General features: G+C 54.9%; 1 protein-coding gene across 5 annotated transcripts in view; it reads right to left on the bottom strand.

The window, feature by feature from the left end:
• Positions 1-5424: 5424 nt before the first annotated feature.
• The window catches only part of ST3GAL1 (ST3 beta-galactoside alpha-2,3-sialyltransferase 1), a 68091-nt gene continuing 46170 nt past the window's right edge, over positions 5425-27345 (bottom strand). For 2 of the 5 annotated variants that reach the window (XM_019651289.1, XM_019651290.1), the window contains exons 5-10: positions 17157-18034; positions 16030-16226; positions 14796-14975; positions 13524-13569; positions 12043-12162; positions 5425-10186 (exon numbers count right to left, since the gene is read on the bottom strand). In XM_019651289.1, coding sequence (XP_019506834.1) covers positions 10013-10186; positions 12043-12162; positions 13524-13569; positions 14796-14975; positions 16030-16226; positions 17157-17468 — 1029 coding nt within the window. In that variant the 5' untranslated portion in view covers positions 17469-18034 and the 3' untranslated portion in view covers positions 5425-10012. Of the gene's footprint in view, positions 10187-12042; positions 12163-13523; positions 13570-14795; positions 14976-16029; positions 16227-17156; positions 18035-18153; positions 25109-25151; positions 25271-27345 lie in introns of those variants that run through there. The other 3 variants (XM_019651288.1, XM_019651287.1, XM_019651291.1) reach the window with 3 other exon arrangements.

The raw sequence follows: 27345 nt of genomic DNA, 5'->3' as shown, positions 1-27345 counted from the left end.
AGAAAGAAAGAAAGGGAGGAAGATGAGGCAATGCTATGTCATGAGAGGGAGCCCAGCACCCCCACTACAGCCTGGAGTTTTCCGCTGTAAATGCATTCCATTCAACCAGTTCAGGTCCTCACACGTGCATTACCCACCTGGGCCAAGCTCTCCACTCACACCTGGGGATACAGGTGGTCCCAAGTCATGAGGGACTCGCAGCCCAGCGGGGGAGACCCCCCCCCCACACACACACACAGTGGGACTGCCTGGGAGCTGGGCATCAGGTCCCGCCTCCACAGCTGAGTCCCAGCCCTGCTGACTCTGACTCACTGGGCGTTCTGTCTCAGGCCAGAGAGTTCATCGGTCACAGCTCACGCAGATCCTGTCCCCATTCTCCAGCACACAGATTTGGAATTAGGGCTACCAGAAGCCAGCACGTGTGAGCAGCTGCCTTGCTAGCTGCCATATGGGAGCAGCTTGCATTACCCTCCCTTCCCAGTACATCTCCCTTGACCCCCAAATGGCTCCCCAGCAACCCCCCAAAAGTGTTTTTCAGACCTCCCAGGACAGAGCTCACGTCCGCCATGAGACACCAGCTGTCCCTGGAGATCCTGCACCTGGAGGAACAGTCTTGTACAGAGGGAGCCAGGTAAAGGTGAGAACAGCAGCCACCTGGAGCACAGCAAGCTCCTCGTGCACACAGCAGCCCTTCAGATAATGGAAAGCACTGATAGGTACCAGGTGCGACAGCCTTGATGCCACCACACCTGTCTCTGGGGTCCCTCCCTAGGGTCTGCCCTGGTCCGTCTGCATTTCACCGAGCCAGTGGAACTGAGTGCTCTGTCCAGGTACACTCAGGATGGACAGGGCATGGCCAGTGGGCCACTCACCAGCCAGCCCCAAGGCAAGGGTCTGGGGTCTGTGACATCAAGGAAAGACATAGGTAGAGATGGTTAGCACTCCTCAACTATTCTAGATGTTCCTCCATATCTCTTAGCCTCCCTCACTTTTGTTTGGACCACGTTGGGTAGTTCTGGCCACTAGACCTTGTGCGGAAGTGATGGGTGTCAACTCCAAGTGGAGACAGTGAAGGGCTGGGGAGCCATCTCTGCCCCCACTCCCACCTGCACAGTGACTTTGAAGGTCATGTGTTGAAGTTGGCCTTCCTGCAACATGTAGGAGAACTGCCGAACCCATCAGACACTGACACAGCAGGAAAGAAACTTTTGTCGTCTGTTCTAAGTCACGGGGAGGTGGAGTTTATTGTTACAGCAGCCTGAACCTGGCCCGTGCTGACTGAGGGAATCAGAGCTGGTCTGCAGTCCTCCTGATCCCTGTGGAGTGTGTAGCCACCGGCAAACATCTTACAGCTTGTGAGCCTCAGGTCTTCCATGAGTGGGGAATGACATCTCCTTTATGGGGCTGTTGTTGAGAATTACATGAGAAAATGCATGACGAATGCCCAGCACAGAAAGGACTCAGAAGACGATGCCTGCCATCTTGCTTCATATATACTCTGTCATTTAATACCCATTTTACAGATTAATAAACTAAGGTTCCAAGAGAAACTAAGGTTTTCCCTGTAAGTTACAAAACAACTGAGTCACAGAGACGGGGTGGGAACAGGAAGCCAGTGAAATTCCAACGCCTGGAGGTTGGGCCCGGAGCCAGCCATGCTGTGTGACAATATGATGCCAGGTAAAATGTTTCTGCCCCGTCCTCTTGCTTGGGGTTCTGACCTTTTCCAACTGGGTTCAGTCTTTCTCTCTTGACCCAATTTTCTTGGCCGAGCAGCGGAGAGCTCTGTGTTATCTGGAGGGTGTTGGGCTTGATAATATTCAATGTCAAGTCTTTTCAAGTTCTGACCCTAGACATGGGCGTGTGTGTTTTCTCACGTGGCTCTCAAACTCTTTCTGGGTCCCAGCCCAGTCCTGGGCGGAGAGAAATCAACTGGCTGAAGGTGGGCCCATTGCGCCCTCTGGTGGCCACCACCCATTGGAGGCCTGGTCTGCACTCCTGGCCAAGGTCAGAATGAACGTTTTGGTAGCTCTGGACGTTCCCAGGTCAGGTCAGGCTCTACGGGGGCTCATCCCCACAGCGGTTGGGTTTGGAGAAAATCTGAGTGTCCACTGTCCCCATGCTCTTGGGGGTAGTGGAGCTTTCTAATCCTTACCCAACACTCCTGAACTCAGCACCTTGCTTTTGAAGTCCTAGTTACACCCTTTCTTCCCTGGCAAGTCATTTCACCTCCTGGAGGCTGTTGCCTAAGTGCTCCTCTAGCGGGAATAGTGCCTCTTGCCAGAATTGTTGCAAGATTAAACGAGACGAACGGAGGCGAAACACTGAGCCCCAATTGATGGCATACAAAAGGGAGCCACGGTCGATATTAATAATCGGCCACTTTTCGTGGTGTTGCCTCTGGCTCCCTGCCCCTCCCTCCCTTCCCCCGCACCCCCTTTAGCCTGTGACCTTCTGTGGGCAGAGACCTTGGCTGGCCCATCTCTGTGTCCCCAGCCACCAGTGGCCCTCGTACCTATTTGTCCAATGAAATGTGTGTATACATAAAGTGTTAGTTTTCACGCGCTCCTGTGAGGCAGACAATCAGGAATCATCACTCCCACTTTACAGAGACGGTTCAAGTTCGGGTCCAGGCCTTTGGCTCCGGGACCTGTGGGTGCCCATGATCCAGCAAAGCCTTCTCTTCTTGGGGGACTTAGAACGAAAAGGAATCTTCTAGCAATCCACAAATCTACACTGACTATAGCTCTCTGTTTCAGGAGAGGCAGCCCAAATGTTACGAAACAAGGAGGGGAAGGAGTTCTCAGAGTTTGTGGGTGCCACAGGAACTTGAACCTGCTCTGTGGATCTAAAGGTGCCCTCAGGGCAGCCAACGTTCATAGCTGTAGGTTATACGTAAGCACCCTCTCTGGAAGTCTCCAGAAAGGAGGTTCTGAGCGGATTGATAGTAATCATGACCCTTGAAGGTCTCTTGTGTACCAGAAACTGTGCCAGGCATGTGGCATCACAGGGGGCTCCCGGTCCTGCAAAGAGGCAGGCTCTCTGCTCTGACCTGTGAGACGCACCTGGGGCAGGTACGCCTACGGCTGCTCTTGTCCAGCTCCCGGCAGCAGCGTGCTGGGTGAGGACCGGTCTCTATGGGCCCACGTGCTATTTCTGGACTTCGCATGCCTCCACCCAAAACCATTCTTTGCTGCATGTGCTGTCCCCTTACAACGCTTTCCCCTTTCTTATCCAGGGTACCCACCACCTTGCTGCCTGCCCTCCCTCATCCTTGGCAGGCTGCACGTTAAGTGTGATTCTAACCAAATTGTACCCTTATCCCAGTGACTTTAGTGTCCCCATGGACCTCCCTGGGTGCCCACTGACCCCCACGTCCTCCCTTCACCTTCTCTCCATTACCTGGAACGACCTCTGCCTTGAAGGCCACTCATTCACACACCTCATGCCCACAGCCTTCCAGCTCTCAGAATAATTTCTGCAAACGGCCTTTGTCCTGACAGCCACAGGACTCCAGCTATCCTCCCTGCTCCGTAGTCCGCTGGCCTCTCCTCCTCCCACAGCCTCCTCACTTCAGCCACTCCCTTTCCAGGCTCTGCACCTCCTCGCCTCCTGGTTCTTCTCTCCCTGCACCTGGATGGCGGCTGAGCAAAGCTGCCCCGCTCACAGGTGAGGCCCCTCCGGATTCATCACCCCCAGCCCTAGCCAGGCCCTCAACACCAGCCAACCCCTGGACTTGCTCTTCACAGTCAGCCTGCCCTTGTCACCCACTTGCAAACCCTTCTGGACAGCCCTGCATCCTTCTGCCTCCCCTTGGCATACGACCTCCCCTGACCCCGAGGAGAAAACGGAGCTCTCAAATGGCTTATGTGGGAAATATCATTGTTGAATCTAGAGAATGGACAAATGGGGCTCGTACATCCTTTCCATCCTTGCGTATGTTTAAAAATCCTTACGCTGCACCATAAAATTAGAAACCCCCTTCTCAGGGAATTCTTTTCCATTCCATTAGCTCTTCGTTGAACAGTCAAGCACGTGTTTGGAGCAGCCTGATGGGTGTTCCCAGGAGGACTTTCCCAAGGTTCCCAGGACCAAACCCCGGAGGACCTGCATTTGTGGGGGAGTGAGGAAGGTGCAGAGCAGGGGGGCTTCCGCATTTAGTTCCTGTATCTCGGCACATACCTGGAGGGTCCTAGAGAAATGCCTTTAGATTTTCAGCGTTCTCTGGCTAATTCCGTTCCCTTCCCTGGGCTCTGGCCCTGAGGCCAGGGTGTGATGGGCTCTCTCAGGCAAAGCTCTCCCACTGGCGCCTGGCCGTGCGTTGCTACCTCCCGGCCACCTGTCCACATTGCAGCTTGATGTGCTATCAACCAGGGATGAATTTGGGGTTGCTGGGTCTCTCTCTGATGGGGGTGGAGGGATGGGAGCATGTGTTAACAATAGACGAGCGTATAGTATAATCACTTAATTCTCAACACGTTTCTATGGTAGGTCCTACATCATCCCAACTTTATTCGTGACATCAGGCACAGAGAGGTTAAGTAACTTGCTCACACTCACACAGCTAGTAAGGAGGTACCCAGGCAGCCTGGCTCCAGGACCCCTGTGGTACTGTCTGCACCGTCCTGCCACTAGGGGCTGCCTTCAGGTCACCACAGAGAAACTTCTCATGTCCTCAAGAGGCAGCAATGACAGGAAGCCCTGGGTCTCGAGAGGGAAGGCTCCGTTTGAACCCCACCTCTGCCCTCCACTGGCCTTACTTCTACACCTGTCCCTCACATGGAAGCCCGGCACCCACTCACTGGACCTGCAGGGCTGTTGTCAGCGCTCACGGCCATGCCCAGGGAGGTGTCATGCAGACTGGAAAGTGCCACTCAAATTGGGAGGCATTGTCATTTACACCCATTTTACATTACAGAGTCCCCATACTGGGTTGGCAGATTTATTTTTTAAAACGAAATGGGGGATTTCTGCCAACGTGGGACCAGCACTTGGCTCCATCCATGGTTGTGACCATCTGTTAGGAAAGGATGGGTCCTAATTGCCCACGTTAGGCCCTGGCCACGGCGATTTCACTCAGAGAATGCCCGGAGCAGCTGGCATGAATCCCCTTGGGCCTCCTGACGTGCTTTTATTCTGGACCTCACGTCGCTTCTCACGGCTGGGAGGGGCACCCATTTCACAGATGAGGCATCTGAGGTTGAGAGGTTAGGCGACTCCCTGCAGTCACACAGCAGGGGGAGGCACAGCTGTGTCTGAGGAGAGGCTCACTGCTGCTCTCCTGAACTTGGTAAGGGTGGACGCTACCACAGGGGGCCCCCAGGACACAGTGTTGTTCCTCTTTAGAACTGAAAACACCCCCTGAATGGACACTGTGAGGGACACTGTGGCATGGCCTTCCCAGGAAAATGACAAACGCATCCAAACGATAAAATAGCTCTTTTTATTCACTTTGATTCAGATCACTGGAAATGTTCAACAATAAATAAAACGAAGCAGAGGCTGAGGAAGGCGACTCTTGCTAACTTCATTCAAAACGCATCCAGATTAACGCTCAGCTGCAAAACACAGGAACAGGGCTGGAGGGTGGGGGGCGAAGGTGAAGGGAAAAACCAAATTTTAAACCACCACCAACCAACCAAACTAGATTGCCAAGAAGAAAAAAGTGCTCAGGAAACTTTGGCTTTGATGTGAATTCAGTAAAATGCTAGCTCAATCGGGCACCATGTCATCCTGGGGGGGCCGGGTTCCTGACACAGGCCTGGCTTAAAGCTGGCATCTGGCTCAGGGCCCTGGGCCAGGGGACCACAAGCGGCAGTTCTGGTCTATGACCGAAGCTGTGCAACACGAGTCTGGATCTCCGATGGGCTGGGAGGGGGCATCCGGGGGAGTGGAAGCAGGTGGGCTGCCTGTAGGAAGCACGGGGCTCTATCTTAAGAAAGAGTTGCTAATAGTCTGATGTTGATCAAATGCACTCTCCCTGCCTCTGCTGTTCCTAAGCTCCTTTTCCTTGCACAGAGGTGTCACATGGTGCTCCCGGGGTCCTGGAGCTGGTGTTTTCATGATGACAAACAAAAGGAAGAAAACTGAATCAATCTCGAAACTTAGCCCAAGCCCCAGGGAAGGGTACCAGCTGGTGGCCTGTGGCACATTTGCTGCAAACCAGGTGTCCACAGTGGACATGATGGCGACCCGAGCTCTTTGGAGGGGAGAGGACAGTTGCTGGTTCCTGATGGCACATGGCCGGTGTCCAGCCATCTTAAGCTGGACAGCAGTCAGTCAGGGCTTGGGCTTCCTTGGGAAAGTGTTTCCTTCACAACCAGGCGCGCGGCAATGAGTTGACCAATGAGGCAGGTTAAGCTCTGCAGAGGCTATGAGACTTCCGTTTTCCATTTGATTCGTGTTCAGGCTGCTTTGAAGAGAACGGTGAAAGCAAACAACACAGTTCTAAATACTCTGATCCTAGTCCACCTATGACCCAGAGGCCCAGCTCACGTCGAGGTAGGACTGGCGTCTTGCTGTCCCTTCTGGCCACCACCACAGAGTCTGGGATGCCATCCAGCCTCCGGACCCGCCCTCTCCGTGTGCAGTGCCCTCCCCGCCTGCTTGTCTGGCTCCCCCGTTTTATGTCCTATTTTCTCTGATCTGGTTTCTCCCACTGCGCCCAGCCCAGGTGGCTTGCTGGATAGTCACTGATGTAGCCAGGTTTTTCAAAAGGGCATCAATGTGAGAACTTTCTTCTCTGCCTCCAGTTGCTCCTGGAGCCAGAGGCTACAAACCCACCTCCGTGTGCTTCCATCAGGTGGTTGAGGATGGGGGCCCAGGGGGATGTGGGTGCAGGTGTGGGTCCTGCTCCTTGCTCACAGAGGGGGACCGGAATACCAGGCTGCTGCTGAGATCTCTCTCCCTCATCAACCCCGGCGCCTGCAGCTTCAGGCTCAGCACTGATTGCTGCAGGCAGAGATACCTCTGCTCCCTGTCCGGCGCCTGGGGCTGGTCTCCAAGGAGCTCTCTACCTGTGGGATGGAGGAGCCCTGGGCTGGCATCCAGGGGCCCGAGGAAGCCCAGCTGTGTGTGGTGGACATGCCGGAGCCTCCGCGTTCTCCTGGCGACACACGCCCATTGCCCCGTGGGAAACGCTTCACCCGGTTCTCAGCCACCTTTATCCCAGGTATGGGTCCTCATTGGCTTACATCACTGAGTGCATTTAATCCCAGCCACAATGACTGGCTTTCTTTCTTTCTTTTTTTTTCTTCCAGTTACGTCCCCGTTGCTAAGCTCATGAGACACAGAGATGTGTGTTCGGGATATAGGAAGAGTGAAATGTTGTCTCCTCCTCTAGAGGGATGAGAAGGTGGAGATTTCAGCTTGCCCGGGCCACTGTGGGCAGCCGGAGGAGGCAGCCCAGGGGCAAGACAGAGCAAAGGCTGAGGCCGAAGCCCGGTGACAGCGCTTTGAGAAGCTGGGCGGAGCCTGGTTGGGAAAGCTCACCTCTGGGCGTTTTCAACCTGGAGCAAGAAACATCTTATTTTTGCTCACAATGTTGGACTTGTGCTATCTGTCACCAACTGGTTCACTTTCGCAAGTCACTTCCCTTCTCTGGGCCTTGCTTTTTCTCATCTGCAAAATGGGTATTCTGAGGGCTGAAAGGCATCTCACCGCTTGAACAGCCTAGTGGGAGGGAGGGAGGGAGGGAGAGAGAGATGGGCAGGGGCTAGGTGGCTGACCCAGGCAGTGTGCAGCTCAGCTGGGGACACCTCCTCTCTTTGGGCACCTGCTCTCTCAGCAAAGCCCAGAAGCTCTGATTGCTCGCTCTGAACCTGACCTGCCTGAACAGACGCAGCTTGCGGGAGAAGGGGAGCACGCAGGCGTCAGCCCACACTGCTCGCTTTTCCCAAGGTTTGTCCCAGGATTAATCAGCCAGCCACCGGACGCTTGCTGAGTTCCTCACCTCACGTTCTGCCACGAGCTCTAGCCTTCCAGGATTTGACCTCACAACAATTTACAAGCCTTTATCAGTCAAGAGAGTCTTAAGCTTTGGAGGACTTCAAAGCTGGAACAGGATTTCTTTCTGTTGTTTGTTTGTTTTTAATGTTTTCTGGATTCGGAGCCTTTGAGACTCTGACAAAAGCTACGGAGCCTTTCCCCAGGAAGATGCTCATATGTACAGACAGAGAAAAAACAAACATGGCATGCAATTTCTGGGGACTCTTATGAACTGCCTGACACCATCTGTGGCCCCTGAGCACCCACAATTCTCCCCGCCCACCTTGTTTGCCGAGGGAGAAACTGAGGCCAGGACGAGCAGGGCTGACCAGGGCCCTGTGGGGAGCAGAGGGAGCAGGCCCTTGGCTTCTGAGACCGGCCCCCTTCACACTCCACCAGGAGCCTGTCACCCCCCCTCAGAGTAGCAGTGGCCTTTTGGGAAATGCTCTCAACAGGAAAAGTGGTTTTTCTGGTTAAATGTCAGTAACTGGAGCCAACCTTCACTGTCCTCCTACGCCTGTGACTCCACTCCCCATCTGGCCCCAAGGAGGTTCCACGGGGTGTTTGGAGAGTCTTAGCCTGAGACTGAATCCAAGTTCACAGGTAAAACAAAAGAAGGTGGGGTGAAAAAGGAGGTACAGAGCATTCCACAAGCCCACCCACCTGACACCCCAGGATCTGCCCACCGACCGGTGAGCCCCCAAGCCCTAGATACCGCCAACACCCAAGCCTGAGGATGCCTATAAAGCTTGTTTTAAGCTCCCCACGCCCCAGCTGCCAGGTGGGGCAGGAGCTAACTTAATTAGAATCCCAGGACCAGCAATAGAGCCAGAAAGTGCACACGATGTCAGCTGAATTCAACAACAACAAAAATCAATAAATAATCAGGAAGGCTAATGAGGAAGAGTGAGAGGATGAGGTATGACTTCTCCTGTTCTGATGGTCACAGTTCTAGGATGGTCCCCGAACCTCCGGGACACCACGCAGGTGGCCAGCAGGGACTGGGCCCACAGCGTGAGCTTGGAAGGTTACGGGCACAAAATCCAACAGTCTGTGACAACAGAGTGACGTTCCGTGGTTCCTGCACCTCTGGGAGGTGTTGAGTATCATCCGAGCTTTGTTCTAACTCAGGAGCTGGCTCAGGAAACTACAAAAGATGTCCCCAGCTATGAAGCAAGGGGGGCCATTGCCAGGGGTCCCCTTTCCTGAATCGGGGCATCTGCCTCATTTCAGCCAATGCATGCATTTCTCCCCCCCAGTACAAAGGCACATGGAAGTAGTCAGATCTGCTCTCAGCCATAATTTTAACCGCAAGGATTGATTACTCGAGAAGAGCACATCAGCTTGGGAAGAAGACATCTGCTGGAGTCAGAAACACCTTGCCAAGCATGACGATCATTGGGGTGAGGACCCTCTCCCGACCACCATAAACGAGCTTTGGAAAGAAACGGAGAGATGGGCTTGTCACACCAAGTGAGAGGCCAGGCGTCGTGCAAAGGAAGGCGTCGTCTCGTCCCCAGTGCTGGCATGCATGGGCCCCGTGGTCCTGCCCTGGAGGCCGTCCTCACTCAGAAGCATCCCAGCAAGAACCAGGTTGGGAGTTAGCCCTGGGCCCCTCAGCAGAGGGACGTCTCTGCCCTTCCTCCCTGGGAGACTGTCCTTTCCTTTAGAACATGAGTGTCTTCAGTATCTGCTGCCCCCACGTCCTCCAAAGCCCAGATGACCGCCGTGCGTGGAGCACGAACCTCTCCCGCATGTCCCCACCTTCGCTTAGCGCTGGGACAGCAGTGAGCGTGTCTTCCCACCCACGCTGGTTCTGAGACTTGCTCTGAAGCCCTGGAAGGGCTTGGTGACCTTGCTGAGCAGATGCTGTCAAATGTTGGGGGATGCAAGAGGCTGAGAGGGGCACCTGGGCACACCCCTGGGGCTGGCCCTGGAGGTTCGCAGAAGGTGACGGCTCCGGCGAGAAGCTGGAGCTGACACGAGAGGTGCGCTCTGGTACATCCGTCCTTGACCCTTCGCAGCGTCATCTCCCCTTAAATATCCGGATTTTGTTGATGGACGCCAAGGTGGCTGTGACATTGGACTCAAAGTCTCCATCGTGCACCCCAGTTTTGCGGAAAGCCCCCGCCGATGGGTTGTTCTCCCAGTAGTGGTGCCAATTCCCTTTGCTGTCTGCCCCGAAGCCATACAAGTCCACCTACGGAGGGGGGGGAAGCAAAGGTGAGAACCAGACAGCAGGGCAACAGGTAGGACCTCGAAGAAAGGGAGCCTGCAGGCATTCCCAGAATCTGTCAACACCGTTTCCAAGAAACCCTTCTCTAGGTTTCTGGAACTCCCAAAGGCTTGGTGACGCGAAACTGAGTTAAGTAAAAGTCAAGTCTAATGTTGGAGACACAGTGGGAAGCTACGGAAGGTGAGTGGCGCCGAAGGTGCTGGATCTCACCTCTGGGGCAGGTACAGCCTCTCCTCTAAGGCTTGAGGAGCTAGGGAGGGAGAGCGTGGCATGGAGTGGAGGGCAGGGCTCGGAGGCCCAGCAGGCTGCCCCGCACCCCAGCTCTGCCGCTCGCCGGCACATCCTGCACGTGCCAGATCCCTTCTCTGAGCCTCACTTTCCTCATCTGGGAAATGGGGCCAAGAGTAATGTCTCCAGCGAGGCAGGTGGTAGGAGCTGTTCTTTTCTTCCCTGAGGCTGATAGTTATCTGGTCCAGGAGCCCTCACTGGCCAATAGGTGGGGGCCCCTCTTACACATGACAAACATTTACCGGGCGCTTATTCTGACCCAAGCACTGCACTAAACACATCAGAGTTCAGACAGACTCCTTTGTCAGGGCCACCTGGGTGGGTGCTGGGGAAATCGGGGACGCAGGAATCAGACCTCAGCCCTTGGCACTTAGAACTCATGTCAAGCACCAGCTGAGTGGCCCGTGAGGGGCAGGGCTAAAGTCAGGGCTCTGACAGCACAGAGGCGGGAGGGACAATGACCGGGAGGTCAGAGAGAGCGAGGCTGAGCAGGCGACACTGGCGTGTGGTCTTGGAGAATGAGTGGAAGATGCTCAAGAAGAAACATGGGGAGGGGCTTCCAGCGAGAGAAACGCCTTCTGGGCTGCAGAGTGCAGGACATATTTGAGGTGTGGGGACAGACTGGGGGCAGGGGACAGCTCTGTGGCAAGTGCAATTATTTTAGTCAGTGCCAGCGTGGACATGGGTGGCCCCAGAGCAGCGGGGAGGAGATGGGGCAGCGTTTCTGAGGCAGAGCCCCGTGGGGTCTGTGAGCAGCTGGCTGGAGGAGAGGGAGATATGGTTTTTGGGAGGGAAAACCCAGGTTTCCTGCTAAGAGACAGGGATGGTGACAGGACAAGCGAGGCTGGGGTGGTGGACATGCCTGGCAGCCTCCCTGAGACCTCTGGCCATGAGCCAGACAGGGTGGGGGTGGGGACGGGCTGTATGTGAGAAGAAGGGACATCTCGGTGCCCTGCCTGAACCCAGGGCCAGGGAGGAGTGGGGGGCACTGTGGCCCCTCTCCTGCTCCTTTGCCCAGGGTGGCAGTGAACAGTCCAGAACATAGATGGAAACCTGGCACCGTCGGGCAGGCGGCGAGGCAAGTCCATGATGGGGAACACACGCCTGCCAAGGTCACCGGTTCTCAACCTGGGTGGACAGTGGAACCCCTGGGTGCCTGGTTCTCTCTCAGCAATGCTGGGGAAAGTGGCCTGGGTGCTGAGATTCATGATGATTCTACCGAGCAACCGAGATCGAAACGACAGCCTTGCGCAAGTCTCCTGTTATAATCTGCTCCTTTATTTCGCCCCCAAATCTGAGCTTCTACCCATTGGTCCTGGCTCTGCCTTACACAGACCTCTGAGGACTTTCCGGTAGAACACCACGACTGCCTCCTGAAAGCGCGGTGTGGAGAGAAGGAATCTGAGCTCCCAGCAGGGTGGGCTACGTGGGGGCCTGGGGTCAGGACACTCGCCCCGCCTCTCTGGGGAACGCAGAATGAGAAGCCCTGGTCCCCAGGGCGGCCGGTGTGGGCACAGCGGAGGGTGGCATACCTCATCACAGATGTGCAGGGAGAAGATGACGGAGAGGATGCCGGTAGAAGGGTACCGCCCGTGGCCCCTCAGCCAGCTGTCGAAGACGTACTTGATGAAGGCCGGGTGGTATATCAGGATCTGCAGGAGGGGGACACGTGGCTCTTAGGGAGTCGGCTGGTGAAGGAGGCCACACACCTACCTATCGGGGGCCGTGGGGGACACCGCGCTCATGCGGTTAATGCTCTAGCGGGAAAAGACGGACAGTGACCTAAATCATGATGAGACGGAAGGTGCTAGAAAAGAACTATGGGATTATGGAGAGAAACAGAGCAGAGAAAGGTGATCAAGCCCTGGGGTGAGAAGGCTCGCTGCGAGGGTGACATCTGAATAACAATCAAATATGGCCAGGGTGTGAGATATGAGGCTACAGGAGGAGGTTCCAAGGAACAGCAGCATGGGGGGGCAGGGGGGGACAAGGTAACTCCTGTTACTGCAGGAGAACACCGGTACTGAGCCACCCGTTCCACCTGGTATGGGCCTGAATGACCTCCAGTCCATCAAATGACCCTGTGTGTAGCTTTCCCTCTCCTCATGTTACAGATGAGGAGACCGAGGCTCAGAGAGGCTTAGCAACGTGCTCAATGTCACACAGCCAGCAGTGGCAGAGCTGGAGGTGTCCTGGTATCAGGGGTGGATTTGGTCCCACCACCCACAGCTGCCTCGAGGACAGCAAGGGGACTTCTCAGGCAGCAGAGATCATGCACGTGCAGGGCGCCTAACACAGCCCCTGGAAAAGGACTGGAGGGGGGATTATGCACGATGGAGGTGAGCTCTTCAGCTCTCTGCCTGGCCTCGAGACGGGCTCTCTGGGCAGCTGTCCCTTCCACTGGCTCCGCCCTGTGGACTGACATGTGGCTTCTCCCCCAGGGCAGTGTGGCCTCACACAGAAGGCTGGAAGCACGGGGAGGACTCAGTTCTAGCATCATCACAAACTAGCTGTGGGTCCCCAGGCAAGTTGCCTGACCTTTCTGACCTCGCTCTCCCCATCTAAATACGAAAGTGTGTGCAAAGGCCCGGTGTGGTGGACACTTCACATCCTTCGTCCTTCTGGCCAGCCCTGTACCAGGGCCCACTAGGGGAGATGGAGCTATGGAGACACAGGTGAGATCTGGCTTTGAGAAGCTCACATGGTTGATTCTCAAGCTGCAGCCTCTTCAGCAGCCCTGGAGGCCTTCTGAGGACCCAGGGTCTCCGATTCAGTAGGGATGGGGTGGACTTGGGCATCTGCATCCGTGACAGTCTCCCAGGGGATGCTGCTGGCCTGGGGTTCCCCCCTTGGAGAAACTTTCCCAGGGTTGGTCTCTCCAGCAGGGCAGCGACGTGGTGGCTACAGCCTCCACCAGCCCAGGGGCCCAGAGACTCTCGGCCGGCACAGCTTGGCACAGAGGGAGACGGTGCTTTCTCTACCACCTTGCAAATGAGCCTGAGCCTCCACTCACCTTATCCTGTTGCACTTTGATCTTCTTGGGGACAGGAACGTAGGTGCTGTGGAGGAGAAAGCAGGTGGTTAATGTGGGAAGGGGACCGGGCTGCCTCCAGGCAGCTCTGGGGGGTGACACGGCAGACGGAGGGCAGGCGAGGCCGCGGTGGCACGCCATTCTCAGGGAAGCCCCGTCCCCTCCTGCAGCAGTGGCCAGTTACAGACACCAGAGGGCGATCTTGTCTAATTGGAGGACTTGCTGTTTTCTATGCCTTCTCCCAGAGAGGTTAAGAAGGGGAACTTGCTCCAAGTGGGCTGACGAGGCCCACCCCTATTCATCTGCAAGGCTCTGTGCGCCCCCACGTCGAACGTCACCCGGGGCAACTCATGCTCCAGGGCCTGTGGGACCGGGTGGAAGGAGAGGGCAGCTGAGCCCAAGCCTCCAGGCTCCTCCCTGCCAGAGCCCGCTTCCCTCACTGCCCTTCTCCTGAGCGCTCAGCACCCCAGTTTTCTGTACCCCAATCCTAACTGGGCCTCAGACAAGGAAGCATTGGGACATCTGGATTGGAGCCGCTTCTCTTCAGGAAGAGTGGGGACTTAGGGATCGGACCTAGGTGCGAGCGCGGCTCTGTGTAGGGTCCAGCTTTGGAGGCAAAGCCTCAGGGTCCTCCCTGGGAGAATGGAGGTATCGTAACGACTACGGTGAGGACTGTCAGGTGATGTGTGCTCAGTGCCAGGTGCAAAACAGGCGCTCGGAAGATGTGAGCTCTCCCAGGCTCACACGACTGATGACTCACGGCAGAGCCAATGTGCTCAGCACTGTGTGTCTCCCCACCTGACCCCCTACCCCATCCATGGCCATGTTTCGTTTGAGAAGCAGGTGGCTGTCATCACGGGGAGCAGTGCAGCAATAAGGAAGGGTCGGACCTAACATGCCGAGTCCTTTCCGGCGAGGCGCCCTCCCCAGAAGTTTCCAGGGTGCCTGGGGAAGCACCCTACCCTGGTCCATTTGGGGGTCTTGAGGAGGAGGAAGGCTGGGGCCCGGGGTGTGTGAAGAGTGATGGGAGGTGAGGGACCAGGGAGAGCGGACGGTCAGAAGTGGCCTTGGGGCTGCGGGGCGTGTGCGGTCCAGGAGGAAGTGCAAGGACTGATGCCTTGTCCTGGAGAACCAGCACAAGCAAGGCTGTGGTACGGGGGACAGCACGGTGGGGGGCCAGGGGCACCCACGCAACAAGGAGCAGTGGGGGGCCAGGCAGAGCACACGCCATCCAGACGCCCTGAGGGGACTCACTGGGAGATGGTGCCCGTGGTGGTGGCGCTGATCACCCACTCCAGGTCCAGGGTCTTGAAGGGGACCAGGATCATGTTGACATTCTCCGCCAGCTCCCTGAAGCTCTCGGGGTACACGAGATGGTGGGTGGTCTTACTTCCCACGTCGGCCTCAAACCCCGTGGTGGGGGCCTTGTTCATCCTGGGAGGAGAGGGGGGAGAAGAACACACATCGTACCCATGGGCCCCGATACGGGGGGTCAGTTTTAGCTCCGCCCGCCTGGGGTGTGACCCCGGGCCAATGCCTTCCTTCCTCTGGTTTCGTTATCCATAAAATGGAGACAGTGAAGATGCAGCTGAAAGGCTTTTGCTATTTTCTTCTCTCTTATTAACTCAAGTGAGCTTAACCATTGCCACCACCGATGACCGACTATGTGTGAGGCACTGCCGTGGCCACGTGACGTACCTCATTCAACCTTAAGGATAACCGTGACCAGTGGTCACTACTGCACGGTTGAAGAAATCTGAGTGCAAAGAATACATCCCAGGACACAGAGCTGCCAAGTGGCAGCCGTGAACTCAAGTCTGCTGACCCTGAACCTGACTCCTTCCCCGTCACCATGGAGGCACTCGGTCATTGACCTCCAGGTATGCAGAGGCTCCTAGAGGCCAGGTGAGCGGTCTTCTCAGAACAAAGCCAGGGGTCACAGAAGCAGGAGAAGATTCTAGAAGGTGCCTGGGGATCGCCGGCCCCACTCTGGGGCACTTGTGCCTCTGGGTTGAATGAATGGAGTGGTGGAGATTACCAGAAACCCAGAAGAGACACGGGGCATCTTCCTGGAATATCTGTTTTACATGGTGACAGGAAAATATATTTTACATTAAAAGCATTTAGTTATATCATGGCCTAGATTGCAAAATGGGATGAATTTTAAAGATGAAACGAGAATCTTCAAATTCATCTTGATATCTCGCCAGGCCGCTCGGTGCCAAGCTCCCGGCCCACCGGGCACCTCCCATGCACGGTTCCCTTTCTGTGTCCAGAGAGGCACTTAAAGTCCATCTCCATCCCGTACTGCACAGGTGGGGAAACTGAGGCCCAGAGGGTGCAGTGAGGGGCCTGGGTTCCCAGGTATGTCTGTAAATAACAGGGCTGGGAACTTGACGTCCTGACCCTGAGCCAAGGCGCCTCCGTCAGCTCCCAGGAACCCCTGGGTGCAGCAACGTGGGCCTGGGGTGAAGGTCCGGGCACTCACCTCAGCACGAAGTCGTGACTGTCAATCTGAGGCCCGTACCAGGACTCCTTCAGGTTGCCCGAGTTGCCCACCACAGCACAGCGCCGGCAGCCCACCGACTTCTTCTCCAGGAGGGGGTCCACGTTCCCAGGCACGACCTGGAACAGCTCCTTGATGGTGTCATTCAAGTTACTGGGCTGCTTCTCCCTCTGCAGCCTCTGTGGGCAGAGGACAGAGGGACACAGGTCAGCCTGGCTGCGCTGCCTCTGGCTGGGGGGCTCTGCCACCCTGCTGTTGGGCTCCACATGTGGGAGGTGAATGCACTTAAAAAATGTGGAGGATACATACAATGGAATATCATTCTGCCATTAAAAAAAAAAAAAGGAGCATTCTGATATATGCTACAGCACGAATGGACCTGGAAAACATTATGTGAAATAATCCAGACACACAAGGACAAATACTGTTATGATTCCACTTAGATGAGGTACCTGGAGAAATCAAATTCAGAGATAGAAATGAGCGTGGTGGATGCCAGGGGCTGGACGGAGAGGGGAGTGTTTGGGGACATGATGAAAAAGAGCTGGGTGCCGTCAGGGGTGATGGTTAGGCAACACGGTGAATGTATTAACGCCACTGAAGTGTACACATGTAAATGGTTAAGATGATGAATATTACTTCACCACAATAAAAGTAAAGCAATAATCCAGGATTTAACACCTGCTTCTGATAAGATCTCCTGGGGCAGTGCCAAGCTCCTGAACGCATAACCACCAAGGGCCTCACTGCCGTGCAGAGCCTGAGTCAGTCGGGCTGGGCTGGGCCCCAGAAGCTGCATTTCCGACAGGCTCCCAGGCAATGAGACCAAGAAGCCCTGGAGTAGTGACCACAGCCACGCTCCCCTGCAGGAATCTGCTCGGAGCTCCCCACCAGGAAGGGGCCCTTGGCACCCCAACATTGCAGGTGCCCAGGACCAGAATGTCCTCACAGCACCCTCTGCTCTGATTTACTCATAGCAGATCCCCAATACATAGTTTCTGAACGAACGAATGACCAACATTGTGAATCCTGCAATGCGCCTGGCAGGGCCCCAGGTGCCAGGGGCCCCCCCGCTCACCACCAGCCTCACACTCAGCCCCAGCTCTTACCAGCCACCAGCTGTAGGTGCCTTCTTCCAAGAGTGCGTTCTGCGCCGTCAGCAGCGGCTGCACGGACCAGTTGAACCTCTCATCGAACCAGGACGAGACCTTCCGCTGTCCGATGCAGCGGGCGCAGGTGCAGGGCCTGTGAGAATAGGTCATAAGCTTCTTGAGGTTCTCCGAGAGCTCAAGGACCATCTGCTTGGGGAACCAGGCGGAGGGCACTGTGGTGTGGGAGTAGTTCAGGAGGAAGGAGGTGAGGAAGATGAAGAGGACGAACAAGGTGAGCACTTTGAGGGTCCTTTTCCTCACGGCTGCCATGTCTGCTTTCCTGTGTTGGGCTGGAGGAAATCAACTCTGAGGAGGAACCTGGAAGAAAAAAATCCCAGAGATGGAGGCTAGATCACAAGGCAAGGCGGGAATTCCCGGGGGCCCTCAAGGCCTGTTCTGGCTGATTTCACTTCCGCTGAGCAATGGCCACCCCAGTGCACCGGACATCACCCAGACATCAGAAGCTAAGGGGACCGCTCAGGGTGGGATGGTTCTTCTTGCATACAATTTGTCTCTTCCGAAAATAAAGTAGCCAGCTTTGTCAGCAATCCTTAAACAGCCGATAACGTCTCTTGATGAAATGTTAATCAAACTTCTTTTCCCATCCAAAGGGGCTGAGGGCTAATTAATCATGGTGACAGTCCCGGGTCCCTCAGGGGTGAGGACCTGGAAAGAAGGTTCACGGTGCAGGACAGAGAGACTCTGTGGTTATCCCTGTCCTCCGAGAAGGGTGGTGTGTAATGATCCTTAATTAGAGCTCAGTCTGTCCATGCTGTCACCAGAGACGTGGCGGCTGGGCAGCGGGCTTAAAGAAGGCACTGAGGGTTGTCTGTCACCTGCACAGAAAAGGGAGAAGGAAACAGGGTGAAATTCTATACCTTATTAGAAAAAAAAAAAAATATATATATATATATATATATATATATATATATATATATAATTTCTCTGTCCCCACCTCCTCCGGGATGAATTCCATTCTCTTCTGCTCTGTTGCCAAGCCCACGTGGCAGATGGCTATGGACGATTTCTTGGCCCGCTTGAGCCTGCGTGTGTGCTCGTGTACAATGGAGTGTCAACACCTATTCTACAAGGCTGCTAGGGGACACAGAAGTTGTCCCACTCATCCTCCCTGCAACCAGAACCTAGTACATTTAAGCATTCAATTAAAGTTTCGGAACTCAGTCAATGATGCCTGCACACAATTAGAGGTTGCTAAGTACACATTACTTTCTCTCTCTTTCGTTCTTTTCGGATTCTAATTTCAACAACAACAGAAAGGGTATAGGCTTAGGGGTGTCCTAGCTTCTGGCTAGCCCAGCATCCGAACTCTGCCACTTAGCCTCAGTCCCATCATGTGGGCCTTACACGACCCAGGTTCAAGTTCTAGTTTCCAGCTGTGTGGCCTTGGGAAAGTGACTCAACCTTCCTGGCCCTCAGCTTCCTCTTCTATAAAATGGGATAGTAATGCCTCCACTTACAGAATGATTATGAAGGCAAGATAAAATGATAGACGCTGAGCTTCTGGTGCCTATTAGGCCATTGTTAAACTTTAAGTGTCCATTTTCAAGGAATGGAGATTCTTGGATAATCCACTCAGAGCTGGGCGTGATGGCACCCTCATACACATCTATGTCCTCAGATAATCCTCAAAGCGTACCACCAGCTAGATAGGGGTTTCCTGTTTTGGAAGAAAGTGAGGTTCAAAGAGATTAAGTGACTTGGTCGTGGGGGAAAGGAGGAAGTAGGTCTGAATCCAGAGCCACAGACCTCTGATTCCATGAACCTGGAAGGGACTGGGCCACCAGGAATGGGGGCTCTGCTCTGAAGGGGACCCCATCTGCAAACTGGTCTTCAGATGACCATAGTTGGAGGGATAGAGAGAAAGGGGAGTATATTTAATCGAAGAAAGCAAACAGAAACTCCTCAGATGCCCGTAACACAAGTGCCCAGGCTACACCGCTGTCTTCCGGCTTCAGCAGGGAGCCACCGTGGTCACAGCTCTGCACCTGAGCGCGACTCCTTCGTCCTTTGCTTGGACCGTGCCCCCATTGCTGTGTCTAATCAAGTCCTCCCCATCCTCAACCTGTTGCTCATTGATCAGCGGGATATATTTTTCCCAAGAAAGTAACAGTTTGGAAAGTACCTTTTGGTAGAAAGAGGGGCTGCTTAGAAATCAAATTAAATCCACCGTGCTTTCCTGGAGACACAAAGAAGACATGTTGCAACCTCCTGCAACTTTCCTCAACGCCTCAGCTCTGTTGGCAAGGTCATTTTGATTGGCCTCCTGCTCCGTTTTCCACTTGTCACAACAACTGGCTTGTATTTAGAACCCAATGGCATCCGTAATTGTCCCTTCCAGCCGCCCCCGGCCCCTCCATCAAGAAGCAACTCTGTCATCTGAGCTCAATTAACCTTCCAGGGTGGGCTCTGACTTCACTTGGCCAGCATAGGGTCCCCACCCCGTCTTACCAAGGTCATTGGTCCAGGGATGGGACTATGTCCTAATTCCATCCAATCAGAGTACAGCCCCCGACATTTTTAGGGAGGGCAGACGTTTCTTTTGCTCTGGCCAGTTTGATGTTTGGATGTGGAAATCAGAGTTGTGCTAGCCATTTTGCTAGCTCCTGTGGAAGAGGTGACTGCTGAACAGGGCCAGGCATACAGTTAACCCCCTGATCTAGCCACGCCTGCAGCCCACCCTATGTGCTGACCTTTCAGTAACATGAGAGAATAAATCCCCTTTATTGTGTAAAGCAGAGTACTTGTAACTGGAAGCAATATGACTGACCCACAGGTCACAGCTGCTCCTGCCTCTGGGCTCCCGCCCAGGCTGTCCCCTCTGTCCAGAAAAGTCACCCTACCGTGCTTGGCTCTCACTCATTCTTTAGGGTTCAGCTGGCACTGACTCGTAGAGGAAGGCCTGCCCATTCCTGGCGTGAGGAGGGGCCTCCCTGGGCTTCCACGGAGGCCTGGCTCTATTCGGCCTGAGCTGACTGCTTACCTGCCTCCTTTCTCTCTGGGCTGGGCGCTCCACGAGGAGAGAAACTTAATCTCCCTCATTGTTGTGGGCCTGTCACCTGGCACACACATGGCATGAAAGAATGCAGACGAGCATGAGCGGAAAGCCCAGGGCTGGTGATGCAGAGAAGAGATCTGGGCAAGGAAACACAGACCGAGGCTCGGAAGGCTTTGATGGTCACCAGATGGAACCACCCATTTGCTGTGTGACCCTGAACAAGTTATCTAATCTCTCTGAACCACTCCTTCACCTGGAAAGTGGGGCTGATTACAGAGATTCTGCTGCCTTCTCAGGGCTGTCAATCAAGCGAGATCTGTCCCTTCATCCAGTTCACGCGTGATGCATTTGCTGGGCCCTATGCTGTGGAGGGTCTGAGCTGAGGGAGTGACATGGTCTCCCCACATCTGTCTTTGTGAGACGCACAGCCCAGAATGCACTTCCTACGTATCCCAGTGCCAAGGGCAGAGGCCAGCCCACTGAAATAGATGACTGTTACACCGCATTGATCAAATAAGATTCTGGGTGAGACGGTAGGTTCCCCACAAGGTCCTGGCTCCGTGTGAGAGCTCCGAGTGCTCTCAGCTGATGCTAGGGGTGGGATGAGACTTGGGACAGAGGGCAAAGCTGCACAGCAGAATCAGGGGACGGCAACACCCCTTCCTCCCGTCAGCCTGGCATGTCCTGGTAGCCGCATCTCCGAGGCCAGGGTGCTTGCTGGATCCCACCTACCAGCCGAGGCGTCTGGGCTGGCATCAATTAGCACTTTCGAAAGCCCTGGAAAAAGCTGTGTGATTTTCCTGTGCTGTATGAGGTGAGGCAGCCCGCAACACATGGGGAACACCAGGCCTGGCTCCCAAAATGGAACCCAGGCCAAGACGCCACGGGCCAAAGACCTCTGCGTGCCAAGTGTGCAGGGAGGGAGGCTGGCCACACCTCTCCAAAAGCAAAGAGGAAAAGAAGACGGATTAAGGAGGGGGCACAGCTCCCAGTCCTGCCTGCAGCACCACAGCCATCTCACTGTAGAGGCACAGGGATCGTGTGTATGGCAGGTCGCCAGCAGCTCCATGCTGACAAATGCCTGAGCCCTTTTCAAGGACTGCGGACGGATTTCCCTCAGGAGGATTCCTACTAAAGATACCCTCCCCTGGTAATATAGGGCCATGGTGGCCATTACCAGTCGCTGAGAGAAGAGTCGTCTCACATGCGTGGAAAACCACATGAACGGACCGTGTGGGTTTCTGAATGTTTAGCCAACGCCTGCTGAACTGCACAGTCGTTATCCCAGGGCCGGGGCGCCCTCCAGCTCCTCACACAGCCACCCGGGCAGTAGGGTTATAGGTGAAATGGCTGCAGGTCGGCGGGGATATTAGCACTTCTGCTGAAGAGCTGCCACAGTCTGTCCTCCCTGCGATCTTGACACCAACTGGGCGAAATGCGTCATCATGTCTACTTCCCTGAAATGGGAACCTGAAGTGCAGAGACGACAACTGACTTGTCCAATGTCACACAGCGAGATGGAGGCAGAGCCAGCACTATGACACGGGCTTCTGCCTCCTCCTGGGTCTTTCGACGTGGCCACAGCGAATCCGTCTACTTAATCAACACCTTCTCTCATCCTCATGATCTCCTTTCTTGACATTTCTTTGGGTTTGAAATCTGCTGCCTTTCCGACTCCTTAGCTGGATACTACTTTGTTTTCTTCTGCTGTGTCTAATCTATTTGAATGATATGTTACATTCTTCATGTCTGTCCCCGTATTTTTCAGTTCTAGCATTTCCACCTGAGTAATTTTTGTATAAGTTCCAGTTTTCTGGAGAAATGCTCCTTCTTGTCATCTATCTTCCTGCAATTATTCAGCAGTTATTCTCAAGTCCACGTCCATACTTGGGACATTTGGATAACACGTGGGTCTATTTCTATGGTCCGTTGTCTCTGTTTCTCTCTCTTTGGTCATTTGGTTCTGTCCCTTGGCATGGTAACTGTGGATACTGTGTATGGCAAAAATGCAGAGGCTCAGGATGAGGCTGTCCTTATTCAGAGAGGAAGTCGTTTTCTCCTGGTGGGCAGTAGATCAGGGGCACACTACCTTTTTCCAGTTGGTGACTGGGGTGACCAGAGCTGCATTTTAGTTACTTATGATGACTGGTCACTCCTGGTTTGCTCTTACTGATAGGGTGTAGTAGCCCTTCTCAAAGCATAGCTGAGGTGCCTACTAAGGGACCCCTTCCTTGTAGGATGTCATCTCCAGTTTCTGTCTGCCCTGCACTGGCAGATTGCCAAAAGCTAGGTCTAGCCTGTTAGGCTCTCGGCTGCTGTTTCTGGCTTGGTTTTGCAGGCCGTGGTCCCATGCATCTTAAACACTGGCAAATGCCTTTAAAGGAACAAGAGATGCAGAATAATGACTCTCTTCTCTGTGCTTCCCTTTGCTCCAGGTTCTTGGTTGCTCAGGTTTTGGCTGACTTGGTCGTCCTGAACTCTTTATTATTTTATCACCGCCCCTCTTTTGCTTCTGCCTGGGATCTTCGCCCCACAAGGCCTGGCTGCCACGGTTGTTCTCTCACGCCTTCAGAGCTGGATTCCTATCTTAGCCAGTTTTTATTATCCTCAGTGAAAGAACTGTTTTGGCCCAATCTTCTGCCATAGCCAGAAGTGAAAGCCACGGTGTCTTTCCTCGGCCTCTCTGTGTGCCTGGTGCCTGGTGTGGCATCCTGCACATGTCAGGGGCTTGGCACATCCGGGGAAGAGGAAGGGGCTCAGAGAGGCCCCAGAGGTGCCAGGAAAAATCTCCGCACACCAGCGGAGTGAGCAGATCGTGGGATGGAAGGGAGCAAATGAACAGGTCGGCGGGTTGCAGCTACAGTCTGGTCTGCCACCACCCCGGTCACCTTTCCAACAACTTTGTATGTGCCCCTGAATCGAATCCTTCTGCCTGAAGCTTCGCCTCAGTTTCTTCCTCCATAAGCTTGGTACCGACCTCACAGGGCTGTGCCGAGAAGGACATGAGGCCGTGCCGGTGACGTACTCTGAGCGGTGCCTGGCACGTTGCGAGTGCGCCTGCATGTTAGGTTTCACTACTGAAACCCCTCCCGTAGTTTCCATCTTCCTACGCAGAGTGCCTTTGAACACCCACACCCCCTTTCACGTCTGCCCCATTTCAATTGACAGATGTGGACGCTGAGCTCAGAAAGGGGAAGTGATTTGTCCAATGACACACAGTAAACGTGTACCAGCACTGAGAGAAGGGACAGGCCCCAAACTCCAAGATGTACCCGGCTCCCCTGGCATGACACGTCCCAGCGGAAGCTCAGAAGGCATCATGGATTGAAAATGACCAAAGAAAAAGGAGGCAGAGGCTGGAGGTGCAGAGACCTGGGAGCTGGTCCGGGTGCCGCAGCTAGGGGTGGGACCCTGCAGGGGAAACCCGAAATGCACCGCGTGCATCCTTTGCATTATGACTCCAGGGACATCACATGGGCTGAGCATCAAGTCCCTCATCTGTAAAATGATAAAAACTGTCCCTTCCTTTGAGGTGGCTGCACGGAGCACTAATTAATCTATTCACTGGACGGACAGCCACCATGTGTGGAGAGCTTTCCCTTTGTCAGTCCCTGTCCTAAGCACAACGGTGGATCAAACTGCCTGAGCCCACACCACCGTGGAGCGAGTGCTAAGTGCTATCTCCATCTTTCAGAGGCAGGAACAGAGGCCCGCCTCTGCCTACAGGGCCGGGATTCCAGCCAAGGCAGAGAGCCCAGTGAGCGGTGCCTGGATGGGGGTAGCTCCCTGCCCTGAGCCTGGCGTCTGAGCTAGAGGAGAGGGATGGTGACCATCGCCGCTCAGCGATGGCAGCGTGAACACTACACAGGGTTGCGTGTGGCCCAGCTCAGGGCCTCGCACGGGCCGGGCATGTGTCTCATTTCCCTGTTTTGTTCTCTCCCTGGTCAGCTCACTCCAGCTCAGCTCCGCCCGCTGAGTCACCCAGGAAGTTGGCCGTTGTGCTCCTGCAGTCCAGCCCAGACCTGGACCCACTTGTCGGGTCCTTCCTCCCTGGGTCAGGAAGAATGGGCCGCAGCTGCAGCCAAGCCAGTTCTTCCAGAAAACATCATCCAAGAGAAACCCAGCCTCGGTGAGGCAAGGCCTAGGAGGTAGACATAGCAGTTCATACATATAACTCTCTGTGCCTCCAAGGAGGAAACAACAGGGAACCCAGTGATTCGGGCAGTGGCAGACTGGGGACAACTCAAGGGAGAGGGAAGGCTCTGTGGGAGGCGGCCATGGAGACGGACCTTGAAGACAGGGGGAGCTCTGATGGAGGAGAGCGGAGAGGAAGGGGTAAACCAGGCAGCTCCCCAAAGCACAGGGTGCTGGTGGTGGTGATGGGGGCAGCTGGCACAGTTAAGGAAAACAGGGTGCCCTTCAGAACGGTGGTGATGGGAGGGGAGGTCACGGAAGTCTTTAGGAATGTGGACTTGGGGATGAAGGCAATGGGGACCCAATGAGAGCTTGTGAGCAGCAATATGGAGGCTGGACTGGAGGGGGTGCACAGGACGCCCCTGGAGTCTAGATAGTAGCCTCGTCTCCATCTTGGTGTCTTGGGAAGCCCGTCTCCTTGGGGGCCTCAGTTTCCCCACTCCCTCCTGCACTGATTTGACCATGCCCAGGTCCCCCACACCCAAGAAGAGCCGGCAGGTTGGGAGAACCCTTTCTTGCGCTTGCAAATCCTCCTGTGCTTACCCTAGTACCTCTCGCTTGCTCCTTTGTGGGGAGCTGGAAGAGAAAGCAAAGGTCCCCTGAGGCATGACTAGAGGTTCAGAATGGGCGGTTTGGAGACGTGCTCCCAAGAAACTCGATTAACCAGGATCAGGGCCATCTGACCAACAGCTGGGTACACTTTCCTACTTGGAGCTGCGCAAAAGGAATTTAAATTCACAAACCTCCTTATGTGTGTGTGGAGTGAGGGGTCCTATCTTCAGAGACCTAAGACATCCATATAACATTCGAAGCGTGAAATGTGGTCAGGAATTTAGGGTGTCACACTGCATGCACATCCAGGCTGACAGATGCCCCAGGGGGTGGGGAAAAAAAAAAGAGAGATTTTCCTGATTTGGGTGGTGCAGAAGTCATGCCAATTGAAAGGCAATGCAGGACTATGAAGCCCACTCCACCCCTGCCTCGGTGGTCTGTCCCTGGTAATAAGGAGCTTATGAATGAATGAGAAGCCGGGGTCCTGGCTGGTCTGGAGCAGACGTTTAGACAGTTGACATGAGGCTTAAAGAGATAACTTTCCTCCCAGGCCCCCTGACTTCCATGGGGAGATGTTAACCCTCATGCTTCACAAGCGCATTCCAGAAGGTTCCTGAAGGGCTTAGGAGACAATCTCTGTGGCGCCCAGAGTGGGGAGTCAGACTTCAGGATAGACCCAGCTACAAAGTGGTGAGAAGCCTGGGATAGACGGGAACCCCAGACAACTAACATGCGTCTGGCATGAACAATCCCAGAAACCAAGGGTTGGAGGGATGTCATGGCATCTACTGAGGTCACTGGGGTAAAGCTGCCCTGGACCAGCCCCCCGGAGCCCTAACCGGGCAGCTCAGCAGAAACAGTTAGCCGTTCAACTCCGCAGCACGCTGGGCCAAGCCACCTGCCTTCCTGAGCCCTGTTACTCAGGAAAGACCTTGCCCCGTGGACAAGGCATTGCTGTGAAGGCCACTGAGAGGACTGGGATCATGGGCATCTGGAGTAGATGGGCAAGGGTCACATCACAGGGGCCAGGGAGCTTGCAGAGCAGCTGAGACCAGGCAGCCGGGGGAGGCTCAGGGCAGGAAAAAGGAGACAACATCGGGCAGCCTGGGGCAGCAGGGGCTCAGTGAGCAGGGCAAGAGTGACCTGGCACACCATGGGATGCGTCCCCAGAGCCTGGAGAACAGGGGTGGGGGTGGGGGGGCCGGAGCCAGAAACAGAGTGAGATACCAGCTTTAACATCTCCCCATTTGCACCCACAGCTGGTGAGTCCTGGAGAAACCCACGCTAATACGTGTCGGCAAAGGAGGTTTGGGGACCTATCCCTACTGTCCACAGCTGTGTGCCAGGCACCGAGCTAGGTGCTTCTCCCAGGGTGCTCATTTCATCCTCACAACAGCAGTGCAAGGGGGTGCTGCTTTCTCTTTCATATGGAGGCTGAGGGCTCTTGTTCAAGGGCCACAGAGAGTGAGAGACCCAAGATTCAACTCAGAGTCTAAGCCTGCACAGCACTGGCTGTGTCTGCGGGGAGGCCCATCCCTGCGGCGCCTGTGTTTTACACCAGGTAGGGGATGTTTGGGACTAGGGAACCCCCAGAAGGTCCTCTCCCTCGCGGGAGCTTCGCGGCCCCCAGTCCGCTTCCCACCCGTGTCATTAGAAGTTACCAAGACGCCTCATCACCCAGCACTTACTGGCCGGGTGGGGACTCAGCCAGGTTCAAGGACCTGCCCTTTAGGGCCATCCATCTGGTCAGCAGTGGATGGAGGCAGAGAACTCAGGTCCAGATGCAAAATGGAAAGACGACGGTGGGAGTTGCAATTCCAAAACCTAATTAACTGTGAGACCTTGAACAAGCCCCACGGCCCCACCAAACCATACCTTGCCCTTCTGTGCACACTAGAAACAAAGGCACACACACGTGCTAGGGGTGCGGAGAGGGTGGAATGCGACAGTGGAGCGCTTTGGCCTCAGCGGGGGCCCGTAGCCTGTTTCTGTCTCTACATTCATCCCATTGAGAATGGACATTTCCTGAGCTCTGTTCCTGTTAACTCACTGAATACTAATATACCCATTTTACAGAGGAACAAATGGAGGCCCAGGGAGGTTAAGCCGCTTGGCCCAGTGTCGTGTTTCATTAAGAGTAAAGCTAAAAGGTGGTCTGAGCAGCCCAGCCGCAGAGCCCCAGCTCTGCATGCTAAGTATCTACTTCTCAGTGTCAGTCTGAGCTAGTCTCACAGCTGGGGCCCTGGATGGAACCCATACCCTCCCCTGCAGGTGTGTCCATGGTGACAGGGGGACGCAGTCCTACTCCCACCTCCGCCCCTCTCCACAAAGCGCTCACCACTGCTACTCACCCTCTATCCAATGGAGGAGGCAAGTCGGGCACAA

The sequence above is a fragment of the Hipposideros armiger genome, unplaced genomic scaffold (genome assembly GCF_001890085.2).
Source record: "Hipposideros armiger isolate ML-2016 unplaced genomic scaffold, ASM189008v1 scaffold_157, whole genome shotgun sequence".
Classification (NCBI taxonomy): Eukaryota; Metazoa; Chordata; class Mammalia; order Chiroptera; family Hipposideridae; genus Hipposideros; species Hipposideros armiger.
Note: the sequence above shows the minus strand (reverse complement) of the source record. Positions and strands in the feature narration are given on the sequence as shown.